General features: G+C 62.9%; 1 protein-coding gene across 1 annotated transcript in view; it reads left to right on the forward strand.

Annotated features, from left to right (window-relative positions):
* HMCN2 (hemicentin 2) overlaps positions 1-14,079 on the forward strand; it is a 32,799-nt gene extending 18,720 nt beyond the window's left edge. Inside the window, exons 40-79 of the mRNA XM_069031733.1 lie at positions 142-255; positions 322-509; positions 683-779; positions 1,040-1,201; positions 1,581-1,694; positions 1,804-1,935; positions 2,423-2,566; positions 2,667-2,826; positions 3,154-3,278; positions 3,364-3,547; positions 3,713-3,810; positions 4,102-4,374; positions 4,473-4,663; positions 4,739-4,820; positions 5,071-5,207; positions 5,324-5,456; positions 5,661-5,808; positions 6,030-6,157; positions 6,271-6,427; positions 6,533-6,654; positions 6,889-7,053; positions 7,141-7,248; positions 7,326-7,460; positions 7,754-7,888; positions 8,006-8,190; positions 8,489-8,702; positions 8,859-8,993; positions 9,064-9,254; positions 9,342-9,423; positions 9,571-9,840; positions 10,601-10,750; positions 10,958-11,095; positions 11,225-11,346; positions 11,443-11,680; positions 11,804-11,866; positions 11,960-12,088; positions 12,187-12,507; positions 12,756-12,875; positions 13,114-13,240; positions 13,360-14,079. Coding sequence (XP_068887834.1) covers positions 142-255; positions 322-509; positions 683-779; positions 1,040-1,201; positions 1,581-1,694; positions 1,804-1,935; positions 2,423-2,566; positions 2,667-2,826; positions 3,154-3,278; positions 3,364-3,547; positions 3,713-3,810; positions 4,102-4,374; positions 4,473-4,663; positions 4,739-4,820; positions 5,071-5,207; positions 5,324-5,456; positions 5,661-5,808; positions 6,030-6,157; positions 6,271-6,427; positions 6,533-6,654; positions 6,889-7,053; positions 7,141-7,248; positions 7,326-7,460; positions 7,754-7,888; positions 8,006-8,190; positions 8,489-8,702; positions 8,859-8,993; positions 9,064-9,254; positions 9,342-9,423; positions 9,571-9,840; positions 10,601-10,750; positions 10,958-11,095; positions 11,225-11,346; positions 11,443-11,680; positions 11,804-11,866; positions 11,960-12,088; positions 12,187-12,507; positions 12,756-12,875; positions 13,114-13,240; positions 13,360-13,702 — 6,260 coding nt within the window. The 3' untranslated portion in view covers positions 13,703-14,079. The remainder of the gene's footprint in view (positions 1-141; positions 256-321; positions 510-682; positions 780-1,039; positions 1,202-1,580; positions 1,695-1,803; positions 1,936-2,422; positions 2,567-2,666; positions 2,827-3,153; positions 3,279-3,363; positions 3,548-3,712; positions 3,811-4,101; positions 4,375-4,472; positions 4,664-4,738; positions 4,821-5,070; positions 5,208-5,323; positions 5,457-5,660; positions 5,809-6,029; positions 6,158-6,270; positions 6,428-6,532; positions 6,655-6,888; positions 7,054-7,140; positions 7,249-7,325; positions 7,461-7,753; positions 7,889-8,005; positions 8,191-8,488; positions 8,703-8,858; positions 8,994-9,063; positions 9,255-9,341; positions 9,424-9,570; positions 9,841-10,600; positions 10,751-10,957; positions 11,096-11,224; positions 11,347-11,442; positions 11,681-11,803; positions 11,867-11,959; positions 12,089-12,186; positions 12,508-12,755; positions 12,876-13,113; positions 13,241-13,359) is intronic.
* The last annotated feature ends 708 nt before the right edge of the window (positions 14,080-14,787 follow it).

Genomic DNA, 14,787 nt, shown 5'->3' on the forward strand with positions numbered 1-14,787 from the left:
CTTCCTCCGGCCAACACACACAGCACCTGTGGGACCTCTGAAGTCACTGGGGCGGCGCAGGGCTCTGTGCAGGGTGGGGCTGGGGGGGAAATCCCACAGACCCTTCCCTGTGCCCTGCCCCAACCCTGTCCCGTGTCACAGGGGGCCGGGTGCTGCAGCTGCAGGTGGTGCAGGAGGAGGACAGCGGCAGGTACACCTGCGAGGCCGCCAATGCTGTGGGACAGGACCGCCTGCACTACGAGCTGGAGGTGCTGAGTGAGTATGGGGACAGGGGCACATTGGATTGAGGCACACAGCAGCCCCATAACCGCCTGCTTCCAGCTGCCCCGGCCATCCGTGGTGGCACAGAGGACCTGGTGGAGGAGGTGACAGCCACCATCAATGGCACTGTCCGCTTCGAGTGTGAAGCTACTGGGCACCCAGAACCCACAGTGTCCTGGCTCTGGAATGATCTCCCCATAGAGGCTGGCCCACGGCACCAGCTCCTGGAGGATGGCACAGTCCTGCAGGTTGGTGTCCCCCTAAGCAGGTGGCTGTGTCGGGGAGGGACACAGGAGAGAGTGGATGGAGCACTCTTTTCTCCCAAAGGAGGTTCCCCTGGTCTCACCAAGGTCCCCGTGGGAGTCCCAACATCTCCCCAGCTCGGCGCAGCCCTCAGTGGTGCTGTGCTCCCCCTCTGCAGGTGGCGATGGTGGAGGCGGGTGACACTGGGAGCTACACGTGCATGGCTGAGAACCCGGCCGGGTCAGCTGAGAAGCACTTTGCCCTCGCCGTGCAGGGTAAGGCATCTCCCCTTCCCTGGGTCACTGATTTACTCCCCTCCTCCTCTTTCGCCACCAGCTGGAGTCTCCTGTGGCTCTGGAACTGCATGGCTGCCTCTGTCCCCTCGTGCTGGTCACGCTCGCCCTGCACAAGGAGGTTGAGGTGCCACACGCTCCGAGCAGGCGAGAGGCTCGGGTGCGTGCTTCCTCCTGGGGAGGCATCGACCTCCACAGTGATGGCTCCCCTTTGCCACTCTCTTTTGGGTGCACTGGAGCAGAAGCTCCCTGGAGTGTGGGTACAAACCCCGAAAACGTCGATGGCATTGTCAATGGCAGCGTCTCACTCGTGTGCGACATCCAATCCCACCCGGCTGCAGAGATCACCTGGTACAAGGATGGCCACGTCCTGCGGCTCGGTGAGGAGGTGACTGTCACCCCAGGTACGTTGGGATGAGCCAGGATGGTTGCCTGTGCCCCGGCTCTAGGTCCCCTAACCCCCCTTTTGGGATGTCATATGTGGGACTTGAGCTCAGCTTTTGGGTTGTATGACACACTGATAACACGATGCTGAGTGATCCCCTCTGGAGAGGACCGAGGGCTGCAATCCTGCAGCACTCCATGCTGCTGCTTCCTGGGAGCTCAGTGCCCTTTCCAGCTGGGCAGAATAAGGCTTTGGACCTCAAAGAGAGACTCCATGGCCAGACTCCTTTTGCATGGAGCTTGGCTGGGTGCTGGGGGATCAGTCAGCTTGCTGCCACGGTGGCCCAGACCTGGTCCTGCTCCAGGCTGTCCTGATTCCCTGCTCTCTGCTTCTTCCAGGCTCTCGGGTGCTGCAGCTCCCTCACCTGCAGCTTTCCAGCTCAGGCACATACACGTGCATGGCTCAGAACGTGGCCAGCCAGGCTGAGAAGAGCTTCATCCTCACCATCCACGGTAAGTGGTGAGGGCTCAGCCAGGAGCTCTGTCCCCTGAGCACACGCTGAGGAGCCGACAGTGAACCCCGGTCTGTCTCACACCCCCTGCCCCTGCTCACCCTCCTCAGAACCCCCAGGCATCCAGGACTCACAGCAGGAGACGCTTGAAGCTGACATGGGGACATCCCTTGTCCTGACCTGCCAAGTCACTGGTGTGGCCGCGCCTGCTGTCACCTGGCTGAAGGACGGGAGCCCGCTGGGTGTGTGTGCAGGGGAACGCTGTGCCAGGCTGCCACCCCCAGCCTCGTTGCTGTTCCCCTCCAAGCAGTCCTGCCTCAGTTTCCCAACTTCTAATCCTGCTGCAAGGGACCCTCAGGGCTGCACAGGGAGGGGACAGAGCATGGAGGGGCTGGCCTTTTCCCTGCGTGCTTTGAAGAGGCCTCACGTTCATTCCTGAGGCTCGAAGCAATGGGATGTGGGCACAGGGTGCGATGGAGGGATATGGGGGGGCATGAGCTCTCTGGGTACCAGCCCTTGGGTTGCTTGCTGCGACAGGGGTTTGCCCCCAAACCGGTGGCTCTTTTTTCTTGTAAAGCTTCAGCAGTGAACTCTGCAAAAACCCTGCTTTGCTCTAACAGCGTCCCCAAACCTGGGTCTCGGGGGTGGGAAGGGGGGGAAGCACAATGAGCCTGGGGAGGGCTCAGAGGAGGAGCACTGCTCAGCCCCCTTCACCCTGTCTCCTTGCAGAGATGAGCCCAGAGCAGGGTCTGGTGTCCGGGGGGGCCCAGCTCCAGCTCAACCCCCTCCAGCCCTTCCACCAGGGCCGATACACCTGCCTGGCACAGGGCCCGGGGGCCGAGGCACGCAAGGACTTCATGGTGCTGGTGCGAGGTAGGGCTTCTCCAAGGCAGCCTGGTCCCTGCAGGCTCTCCCTCGGAGGTGAGCCTTCCTCCCCCTCCTCTCCCTCAGCCTCCTTCTCTCCTGGGTGCAGTGGCCCCCCAGATCAGCAGTGCAGGGGACCCCAGTGAACACAGCGTGCTGGAGGGCGGCAGGGTGAGGCTGGAGTGCCGGGCAGAGGGGCAGCCCACCCCCCACATCTCCTGGCTGAAGGACGGGCAGCCCCTGCGGCTGCAGCCCCCCTCACGTGCCCGGTGAGTCTGGGGGGGAGGACACCCCAGGGGCACAGTGTCCCCATGTGCAATATTGCCCGGCAAGACAGGCTGAGTTCTTCTGCTTCTTCCTGCTGTTTGTTCTGGGATGCACTCATTCCAGCTCTTTGCTGAGAAAATATCATCCTGGGTTAAGCCCTGGAGACTGGAATGGTCGCTGTCACCCTGGCAGGGTTCCACTTGACGCCCTGACCTTGCAATGTACCCCAAAACCCTCATCGTTGGCTGTAAACTGAGCACAGAGCACTTGCGCCCCGCGGGCACGTTGGGGATGAGCACACAGGTCACTGTCCCATCCTCCCCACGCAGGGTGTCCCCGGATGGCAGCTCCCTGCTCCTCGAGGGGCTCCGAGCTGCCGACTCCGGAGCTTACACGTGCCTGGCCCGGAGCAGCCTGGGCGAGGACACGCGGCTGCACACGCTGAACGTGCTGGGTGAGCAGGGCTGGGACCTTCGGGGCAGCGCCGGGGCCGCCTCCACCCCCGACAGCCCCATCAGCCCCTCTGTCCCCTCGCCCAGTCCCTCCCGCCATCGAGAGAGGTGCTGATGACTCGGGGGTGGTCCGCGGAGTCCTGTCCGCCGTGGTGACGCTGGAGTGCTGGGCACGAGGGTCCCCTCCGCTGCACGTGAGCTGGCTGAAGGATGGGCTGCCCCTCCGCCTGTCCCCTCATGTCACCCTGCTCTCAGCTGGGCACGTCCTCCGGTGAGAAAGGACCCTGGAGCAATGGTCAGCCACAGGCTTTGGGGCTGGTACCCAGGTTTGCATGAGGGAACAGCCGCTGCTGCACCCTGAAGTGGCTGAGTGTCACCTTGGGGAGCAGGGAGTCACCCCAAGCTGATGATGTTTCCTCCCCATCCCATGGGTTAGGATCTCCCAGGCACAGGTCTCCGATGCCGGACTCTACACCTGCATTGTGTCCAGCCGGGCAGGGGTGGCCGATCGCAGCTTCGTCCTGCAGATACAGGGTATGGGGCAGGGGCTTAGGGGGGGCAGAGCAGGGGGTGTCTGGAGACTGATTTTGTTGGCAGAGCACACGTGGTGCGTTGCAGCCCATTCCCAAGCAGGGTCATGAGCCATCCCTCTACTGCTGGGGTGGGCTTGGAAGGGATGGAGCAAAGCAGGACCAACCTGAGAGCATGCTGCAGGAGGGCTGAGCCGCCTCTGGCTGCTCACAGGACACCAGGGAATGGCCAAACCCACCCCCAGTGCCTGTGGACCTGACTTTTCTCCCTTAAAGGGAATCTTTCCCTCCCCAGTGCCCCCTGTCCTGGAGAGCCCCAAGAGCAGTGAGGAGCAGATGGTGGCTGAGGGCTCTGATGTCACTTTCACCTGCAAAGCCACCGGGTCCCCAGCACCATCAGTGACCTGGCTGAAGGATGGAGAGCCCCTGGGGCAGCAGAGTGACCAGGTGCCTGGTGGCCCGCAGCTGAGCCTGTTAGCCGTGGGGCCGTCTGATGCAGGCATTTACTCATGCCTGGTGATGAATGAAGTAGGGGAGGTCAGCAAAGCCTTCCACCTCCTGGTGATGGGTGCGTGTCATCCCTCTGGGATTTGGGGAGGACAGCTTACCCAAGTTTTTGGGAGCAATGAGGGGATGAGCCCTCCTGCCTTGCTATGTGCCTTGCAGAGCCACCCCGTGTCGAGGCTGCGTCCCACCCCACTGAGATATCCATCGCTGTGGGCACCCCTCTAGAGCTGACGTGTGTGGTGACAGGTGTCCCCATGCCCACTGTCACCTGGGAGAAGGATGGACGGCTGCTGGCAGGGCCCTTGCTCGTGTCGGGGAATGAGAGCACCCTCCACATTGAGAGCATTGAGGTAGGAGCTCCACTTTTTTTCTCCCTACCTGGGTTTTCTTTTTGTGCCTCAATTTTTCTGCTCCTGGCTGTGTAGGTGGCTGATGCTGGCTTGTACACCTGCCTGGCCACTAGCCCTGCAGGGGAGGACAGCAGGAGCTTCCATGTCAGCATCCAAGGTAGTGTGGCCCCAGCAGTGCAGCGAGGAGGGGGCTAGCAGGGCGTGCTGCAGGATGGCCCAGGCTTTGGGGGACCAGAGAGCCAGAGCATCCCTGTATCTTTCTTTGGGATTGGTGTGGGCTCCAGAAGAGGGGTCTGGAGCACAGTGATGTCCTGCAGAGTGGGGGCCTATGCGTGACTTACAGGGACAGGTGTGGGGGTGCCCAACCCACGTGGCACACCCTGACCCCCCCGGCCCGTGTCCCACAGCACCACCCAGCATGGCGAGTACTGGGGAGATCTCCATCATCACGGCTGTGGCAGGGGGGCAGCTCCTCCTGGAGTGCCCAGAGGGTGCTGAGCCCCACCCCAACATCGAGTGGCACCGGGAGGGCTCCCCGTTGCAGGTACCTGTGATGGGACCAGGGACGGTCACGGTCAGGGACTGGGATGTACCGGCACCATCAGGCTGGTGCTGGGGGTGATGCTGGGTGGCTGTTGATGGGGGTCCCGGGGGTTTTAGGAGGATGCCCGCCAGCAGGTCCTGGCCCAGGGGCGTTTCCTGCAGCTGTGGGCAGTGGCTGCGGCGGACGGCGGCGAGTACAGCTGCAGGGCCCCCGGGGACACCGGCCCGCGCGTCCGGGTGCAGGTTCACGGTGAGTGCTGCCCTGCCCTAGCCCCGGAGTACCGGCTCCTTCCCGGTTAAATCCAGGATGTGGGGTATTATAGGGTGTCATAGGGTCGGGTGATGGGATGGCAGGGCTAGACTACGCCCACCCCCCAGTGCTGCTCTGGGCTGGTGTCCTCCATCCCTGAGCCTTATTCCACGCTCTTGGTGATGTCTCTGGGTGCGGCCACAGTGGCCCCGGAGATCCAGCCGGGCCCTGAGGAGGTGAAGGTGCTGCTGAACACCTCGGCCATGCTGCCGTGCCAGGCAGAGGGGTGGCCCGTGCCCCGGGTGACGTGGCGGAAGGATGGCCAGCTCCTGCCCCTGCCTGGGAGCGACAGGTACGAGGCTCTGCGGGTTGGTGACACCAAGGACTGGCACTCAGCCCGTGCCACCCTCCACAGCCACAGGTGATTTGGTGTGCCAGTCACCCTGTGGAGAGCTGTGCTCTGTCCTCACACCAGCTCAGCGGGCACGTGCTGCATGTGGCTGCAATGGCACTTGTCACCCTTCCAACATTCCCAACCCTGAACCCGCAGGTTCATTTGTTCTCCCTCCCCAGGCTGCAGTTACTGCCAGGAGGCTCCCTGCGAATTGACCCCGTCCAGGTCCAGGATTTGGGCCATTACCTCTGCATGGCATCCAGCCCTGCTGGCTCTGACCGGCGAGGCCTGGACCTCCATGTCCTGGGTAAGCGGGAGAGCCGGATGGATCCCTCCTGCAACCCAACGTGGCTGGGCTGCTCTCATCAGTGCAATGATGTGCTACTGTCCTCTGCTCATCGCTGCCATGCCCTCCCACAGTCCCTCCTGCCATCGCCCCCGGGCCCTCCAACCTCACCCTGTTGGCTCAGCAGCCGGCCACCCTGGGCTGTGACACCCAGGGGTCCCCTGAGCCTCACATCAGGTGGGAGAAGGATGGCCGTCCCCTGAACCTGCACCTCTCATCTGGAGCCTACAGGTACCCGCAGGACCTGCCACCTTGTACACCAAAGGGTTCCCCTGTAGGGTGGGGTTTGCCCCCCATGGGACAGGGGTGATCCTGATGTGTGCTCTGCCCGCACAGTTTGCAGTCCTTGGGGTCACTGCTCATCTCCAGCCCTGGTCCCCGGGATGAGGGGCGGTTTGAGTGCATCGCCACCAATGCTGCCGGAGAGGCACGGAAGGTCTTCCTGGTGTCTGTCCATGGTGAGCTTCTGGGGCTGGGGGTCTTGCTGAGAGTGGCTTTCCCAGGCTCTGTCACCACCTCGGGGGTAATGTGGGTGTGCTCCAGCCCTACATGGGGTTGGCTCCCCTCTCAAGGACTGGGCTTGGGGGTGGACAAGAGTGGAAAAGAAATATTCGTGCCCACATGAACAGGGACAGAATCCTCTCCAACTTTTGCCCTACAGCCCTGCTCACTTCCTTCTCTCCTTTCTCCAGTGCCCCCCACCATTGCTGATGACCTTAGAGATGTGGTTGTCACCCGGCTGTCCCCCGCAGTCCTCACCTGCTACGCCTCGGGCGTGCCCCCGCCCACGGTGTCATGGAGCAAGGAGGGGGCTCAGCTGGGCAGCAGAGGAGGGGGCTACCGCGTCCTGCCCAGAGGTACAGCACGGGGCAGCGCAGCCCCGGCCGGGACAGGGGGTCCCTGCCAGCCCTGCCACTGCCTCCCCTCTGCCCGCTGTTTTCCAGGAGCCCTGGAGATCAGGCAGGCGCTGCCTGCACACACCGGCCGCTACACCTGCACTGCTCGGAGCACCGCGGGCATGGCCCGGAAGCACCTCTGGCTCACGGTGCACGGTATGCACGGCACCAGGGTCGTGCTGCTGGGGGTCCCACACCCTCTTCCCAGGATAGCACTTCCCTGCCCTTCACAGAGCCCCCTGCTTTGAAGCCCCTGCCTGGCATGGTGATGGTGATGGTCAACACCAGCGCGGTGCTGTCCTGTGAGGCCACAGGCGTCCCCCGGCCGGAGGTCACCTGGCAAAAAGATGGTGTTGGCATCACTGGAGGTGAGCAGGAGTGTGCTGGGGGCTGGCAGAGCCCGCATTGCCTGCCAGCCTCTACTTGGGGGAAGACTTAGGTGCCAGGGGTTTGTAGGCATCCCGGCAGGGTATGGGGTGTCACTGTGCATGAGTCCTCCTGGCTCCCGGCTGCTGTCCAAGCTGGGTGTGGTGGCCTCTGTATCTGTTCCATGGAGACTCCTCGGGAAGAGGCACTTCTGTGGGGGAAGCAGTCCCTGCACATCATCCATCTGCACCTTGGCTCAGCTGTGCTTCCCCATCCTGTCCTTCGTTTCTGCCAGGGTCTGGGCGGAAGGTGTTCCCCAACGGGCAGCTCCGTCTCCTGCGAGCAGCCCCGGAGGATGCAGGCACCTACCTGTGCATGGCTCGCAACCCCTCGGGCACGGCTGCGGGGAAGACCCGGCTCATTGTGCAAGGTACAGCAGCGATCAGAGCGCCAGTGCTCGCCCCTCTGCTCAGCCCCTTCCCAGCACCTCACAGCAAAACGTGGCTTCCAAGGCGTGAGCAAGTCCCTGCCCTTCTGCCCCATCCAGTGCCCCCCATCATCGCTGCCGGCCCGCTGGAGCTGGTGGTCCTGGAGGGGCTGGAGGTGCTGCTGCCCTGTGCCGCCCGCGGTGTTCCCGAGCCTCGCGTGTCCTGGAGCCGGGACGGAGCCCTGGTGCGGGGTGGGAAGGCCACTGTGCTGCCCTCTGGGGAGCTGCTGCTCCGGGATGTCCAGGTGAGCACTGTCCCCTGGGGCCGCTGTAAGGCTGGAGTGCTGAGGAACAAGTGTCTTTTGCTGCTGAAGAGCGTCTGGCTGCTCGTGAAAGTATCTGGCAGAGGGAGAGCACCATGCAGTCCTGTGCTACAGGCTGGAGGGTTGGGGCACTGTGAGATTGCTAATGTGGGCTGGAGAAAGTGGCTCTGTCCAAACTGTGACTTTTTAGATGCACAACAACCAGCAGAGCTGTAGCTCAGGGAGCCAGGGCTGCAGCTGGACCCCCGATTCAAGACGACTCCCTCTCATCCTCATGCAGGAACAGGATGCTGGGAGCTACTCCTGCACCGCGGTGAACTCTGCTGGGAGGGCTGTCCGCCGGCTCTCCCTCTCCATCCACACCCTGCCCACCTTCACCCACCTGCCCACAGACATCACCGTGAGCCGGGGCGAGAGGCTGGAGCTGGTGTGTGCCGCCGTGGGCAGCCCCCAGCCCCACGTCTCCTGGATGGCCAACGGGCAGCTCGTCACTGGTACCTGGGCAGGGGATGCTGAACTTGGGGGAGAAAGCGATCCTGGTGCCACCCTTGTCCCACCTTTCAGGGTCCCCGGCGTGCCAGCACGTCTGGCTGTGCGGGGTTGTAACCGGCTGATCCCCAACCACACTTTTGGGGTTTTGCACCCCGCAGATGGTGTGTCGGGGCAGAGCGGGCGGAGCATCCTGCGGCGGGAGGCAGCCACACCCACGGACAGCGGGACCTACGTCTGCCACGCCGAGAACAGCGCCGGTGCCATCAGCGCCACTGCCTTCGTCTCTGTCAGAGGTAGGTGCTGGCAGGGGAATTGGGGTGCCCATCCAGCCCCCCTTCTCTGCCACCCCTTTCCCTTTCCCAGAGGCACCCGTCATACAGGGGGACCCCAGCACCTACCAGGCGGAGCGCTCCGGAGGCGATGCCCTCCTCGACTGCGATGCCCAGGGTCACCCTGAGCCCCTCATCCGCTGGAGCAAGGACGGGGTGCCGGTGGTGGCCCATGGGCGCCTGCACCAGCTGCAGAATGGCTCCCTGGCCATCCGTGCTGTGCGGGTGAGCGGGGGCCGGGGGGTGCTGGCACATTTCAGGGTGCTTTTCTGGCAAAGCAAAACGCTGTGCTGATGCTGTTGGTCCTGCTAGAGCACCGATGTGGGGCAGTACCAGTGTGTGGCGGAGAACGATGCGGGCACAGCAGCAAAAGTTGTCACCCTGGCTCTGCAGAGTGAGTGCTGCCCACCTCCTCACCCTTCTTTTAAGGGACTGCAAACCATGTCACCTCTCAGCCCCTCCAACCACCCCTGATCCATGGGGAATGCTCCCAGAACTGCTGGAATGCCGCATCACTACCTGCACCCCTTTCCCTACCCAGGCACCCCCGTGGTGACAGTGACACCAGGAGCGGTGACAGTCCATGCTGGGCAGCGGGTGCTGCTGCACTGTGTCGTGTCAGGGGAGCCCACCCCCTCCGTGGAGTGGCAACGGGATGGGGAGCCACTCCCTGAGGGTCCCCACGCCCGTGTCCTGCCCAATGCCACCCTGCTCCTGCCCTCTGTCACCCACCATGACGCCGGCAGCTACTCCTGCCTCGCCCGCAATGCCCTGGGCTCTGCTGCTGCCCACGCCTCCCTGGATGTCCAAGGTGGGTGTCTGTCCCTGGCCCTGGGGGGCTTTGGCTGGCTCGAGGGCTGGTGCTGCCTGCAGTGCTGTTACACACGGGTGAGAGCTCCAGGACAGTGGTTTGGGGGAATATTGCCTTTCCTTGCTTGTTCTAGCCTGTGATTCATACTCTGGTTTGTCCTCTCCTCTCTCCCACTGCTCAGCTGAAGGCCCGAGCCCAAGCAGACCCTTGCCCAAGCAGCCACTGCGTGCCAGCCCTCACTGGCCTCTCCTCAGCCTTCCTGCCTTAGTTGCCCATGATTAAATTCCCGTCTCCCAGGGGCTCTGCTAAATGCACAGACACATCCTTTCCTGCTGCCCCTCGGGAGCAGAGAGCCAGGCTGGAGGAAGTGCCAGGTGCCCTATGTGCCCTTGTGTGGCTGGTGGCATTTCGCTGCCAGGCATGCTGGAGAAGCAAACAAAAGCTTGGGGCTAGGCCGGGACCTTGAGGTTGATACAGAGCAGGGTTTGGGGGTGTCAGTGCCTGTCGGTGTGACAAGGCACAGGGCCACGCTCACAACATCCCATGTCAACATGGCACCGTGCCTGGAGCCGTGGGGCCCCTGGGGACGGTGCTGCAGCCAGGCAGGGACACTGCCTGCCTTGCTCTGGCTGCCTTCACCTCCGGAAAACAAGATTTTCTTGACATGCAAATTAGCGAGAGGGGAATCAGGGAAGCGCCCTGCTCTCCCATGGGTGTGCAGTCCCCGTGCTGCTGCCTGACCCCATCCTAACTGCCCCAGGGGAGCCGCACCAGGTGCGGGGCAGCCTGGTCGGTGTCATCAATGGCCACGAGCTCGGTGTCTCCACCCTTGATGCCAGCGTGCTGGGTGCCTCTCAGTCCGGCACCACCGCCCTCCGGAGCAGCATTGGGAGCATTCCACCTGCCATAGGTGGGTGGACATTTCTACCCTCACCCTTGTAAGGGTTTTGATGTCTGTCAGATGTAGATCTTGGGGGAAAGGTTTTTATTTCTTTTTTTTTTCCCCAAAAGCAGCCCCCACATCTGTGTCCTGTGGGCAAGGAGGAATGGGACAGGCTGGGTGCCCCCTTAGGAGAGTGCTGGCTCCACGGTGACACCCTTTCTTCCCCATTCCCAGGGCCACTGATGCAGGTGCTGGTGACCATCATTGCGCCCATTTACTGGTCCTTGGCACACGCCAGTGGGGCAGCCCGCAGCGGGTTCCTGCTCACCCAGGGCACCTTCCAGCACGAGACTCTGCTGCAGTTTGCCACAGGTGAGGGGTCTCTGGTAAGAGAGCCTGGTTAGCTCCTGAGGAAGCTCAGACTCCATCTCCCACATGCACCATCAATGGAGCTGTGTGGGGAGGTGCTGTGGGCTGTTGCTCACTGTTCCCCCATGGCAGGGGAGCTCCTGCGGGTCACCCACCTCGCCCGGGGTGCGGATGGCGCTGGCGCTCTGCGGCTGGACAGTGTCATCAGCGGCTCCGTGCCGGAGAGCTTCGGCGATGCCGTGGTGCTACTGCAGGTGCTGGCACTGCCCATTATCCCCGTGGGACCACGACTGCTGTGCCGGGAGCATGGGGAGATCCACGGCCTGACCCCCCTCCCTGCCTCTCCCCAGGACTTCAGCGAGCGCTACGTGCAGACAGGCGTGGGGCAGCTCTCCGGGGGCTCGGTGCAGAGCTTCCTGCGGGATGGACGCCTCGTCCGTGCCCACTGCAATCACACCATCGTGTTCGACCCCCCCGTGGGGCCACAGCCCCCCCGGGTGCAGCACCTCCGGGCCCGAGCCATCACAGCCTCTTATGACCCAGCCAAAGGGGAGCTCCGCTTCCAGCTCCATGCCTCACTTCATGCAGGTAACCAGGCGAGTCCCAAGGATGGGGGTGGATCCATTTGTCAGTTCTGGGTGTCTGTGAGGGTGCAAAGGCCACGTCCCTGCAGTGACATGTCACTTCTCATTCTCTCTGCTCAATTCACAGGGGCTGATAGAGATCAGTGCCCACTGGGATTCATCCCGGACCCTGGGCAGCGGTACTGCATTGGTACGGACCCTTCCTGAGGGGGCATGTGGATGGCAAGGGGCACTTGGTGCCACTTCCCTGTCCCCCCAACCCTGTCCTCTCTCTGCTGCCCAGATGTTGATGAATGCACCGAGGGGTCCCACGCCTGCCGGTACAACCAGATCTGCCAGAACAGCGACGGGTCCTACCGCTGCTCCTGCCCTCCTGGCTACCGCACGCTGGGCGTTGGCTGGCCATGCTTGGGTAGGAGCTGGGCTCTCAGGGTCCATGGTCAGCCCTGACCTGCTCTAGCCTCAGTTTCCCCCATCCAGCTGCAGCTCCCCACCTCTTTTCTCCTCCAGATATCAATGAGTGCCTGCAGTTTCCCCCACCGTGTGCCTTTGAGTGCCGCAACGTGCGGGGCTCCTACGAGTGCCTGTGCCCTGCTGGCAGGACCCTGCTGCCAGGGGGACAGTGTGGCACAGCAGGGATGGATGCAGGGGACACAATGGGCAGCATGCCCCGGGACACCCCCCTGCGCTGGCAGGGGCCGAGCAGCCGCCCACGGGGACGATCCTTCCACACTCAGCTTGCCCTGCGCCGCGTGGCGAAGGATGCAGGGATGGGTGCCCGGGGCCCCCCCTGCCCCATGGGCTACATCAGGAGGAATGGCACCTGCACTGGTGAGTGCACACTGGGGAAGGGTGTTGCAGGGAGTTCAGAGACCGCTTTGTCCCCAAAAGGTATCTCGTGCCCTTCTTGCTGCCCTGTCCACCGCTTTGTTTGTGCCCTGTGGTCTTTGCTGTGCCGGGAAGGGGAGGCGAGAGCCAGGTTGGCCCCAGAGGGGCACCAGAGGCACTGGTGCACTGCAGTGTGGCACCAGAGGGGACTGATCCTTCCCGTCTTGCCTTCACCCTTTCTTGCCCTGCAGACCTCGATGAGTGCCAGACACTGAAGCAGTGCCAGCACGAGTGCAGGAACAGCCCGGGCAGCTACCGCTGCCTCTGCCCCCCCGGCTACCGGCTGCTGTCCAATGGGAAGACCTGCCATGGTCAGTGCAGGGGTGCCCAGTCCCCATGGTGCCCTGGGTGTCATCTCTTTGGGGCTGCAAGTCTTTCTCCTCTCTTGGGAGGGTTGTTCCCAGAGCCAGCACTCCACAGTCGGAGTGCTCATGTCTCACTGTCTCCGTGTCCAGGCAGATGTGGGAGGGTGGGGGAGCTGGGGATTGGACCCCCATCTCAGCCATGGGCACCCCAGCACCCTCAGACCTGTCCCCTCTCTCCCTGCAGATGTGGATGAGTGCATGGAGGGCACAATCCAGTGTGGCTCGAGCCAGATGTGCTTCAACACCCGTGGAGGTGCCCGGTGCATGGATGTGCCGTGCCCGGCCGGGTACCGGAGAGGCTCCAGCCCAGGGTGAGTCGTGCTGTGGGGCTGGGGGTGCCCATCCTGCTCTCTTCGTGTCACCATGAACCCGAGTGTCCTGTCCACTCTCTGGCACCCACCACATCCCACATTCTCCATCTCCCATGCAGGCTGTGCGTGGGTCGCTGCCCCCCGCTCTGCGGCCCGGCCGGCCCCCCCACGCTGCAGTACCAGGTGCTTCCCCTGCCCCTCGGCATCGCTGCCCCCCGGGACGTGGTGCACCTCAACCCGGCCACCGCCCTGCACCACCGGCCCGTCTTCAGGCTGCTGGAGCAGAACCCCGACAGCCCCTTCGCCCTCCGCACCGAGAGGGGCCACGGCATCATCTCCACCGTGCGGCCGCTGCGGGAGCCCGGCACCCACCGGCTCAAGGTGCAGGCGCTGGTCCCAGACGGGCAGCGAGCACCCAGCATCTTCCTCCTCCTCATCTCCGTCTCCCCCTACCCTTACTGACACAGCCGAGGGACAGGAGGGGACGCAGGGTCATTTCTCCTCCTGTCCCTCCCCACCCCATCGGTGGGGCCCGTGGCTCAGGGAGTGCTGAGCTTGTACCTCTTGTCTCCCTCCCAGACACCCCCTCGCCCCTCAGCTGTGTTCCCGTCACCCAGGGCTGGGCCCTGACTCAGCAGGAGAGTCAGGATCCCAGGGGGGATTAGATGTCTCACCAACCTCTTGCAGTCAGGTCCCAGATCCCAGAACAAACAAAGCTCTGGATGGCCTTGGCAGCTATCAGCCCCCAAATGTGGGGGGTGGGAAGATGAACTGGGTGACAGTGGACAGCGAGGGTCCCACCGGGGTGCAGGGAGGGGTTCCCTGAGCTGGGGAGGATGTGGGGCACCCCAGCACTAACCATCTATTAAATTGAAATAGTCTTTTTGGTTTTTTAAAATCCACTTGGTTTCTGTGCACTCTTACTCATTTATGAAGGGGTTTTGTGGCTAAATATTAGCTGTGCCTGAAGAAGATGCTTCCTTCAGTGTGTGGGAGAATTTCCAGGGCTTTGGACCATAAAAGGGAGGTTGTCTGGATGTGGCAATGCTAGAAGGCCAATGTCCAGGCCCTGAAGGTCCAATCCTGCCCTGGTGTCAAGTCCCTCAAGCAGCAAGAGCAGGATGTGGCCTCTCTGCACATGGTGAAGATGGAGACAGCTCCCAAAGCACTGTCTCAGTCCTAGCTGATGGTGTGGGATGGGAGGTGCTGGCCCCAGGAAACATGAGCCCATGGTCACCAGGGCTGGGCCATAGAGGCTGATGGTGGCCATGCACTTTCTGTGGTCAGATCCTGTCACTGGAGCTGGCTCTTGCTGCACCTGTCTGAGATTCCCCTAAAAATCTCTGTCCTTTGGGATGGAGCCTTCCTGTCCTCCAAAGCCAGGTCTGCTGTGGGTCTGGGGTGCTCTGGGGGGGGAGGGGGAAAGGTGAGTTTGGCTCCATGGACAACCCTCTGCCCTGTCCCCTCCTGCCCACCCTGGCTCCTGCATCGCCTCCTGATGGAGGTGCAAATAAATCCAACCTTCCCCCTTCTTGCTGGTCCAGGGA

Source organism: Aphelocoma coerulescens, chromosome 17, assembly GCF_041296385.1.
Source record: "Aphelocoma coerulescens isolate FSJ_1873_10779 chromosome 17, UR_Acoe_1.0, whole genome shotgun sequence".
Classification (NCBI taxonomy): Eukaryota; Metazoa; Chordata; class Aves; order Passeriformes; family Corvidae; genus Aphelocoma; species Aphelocoma coerulescens.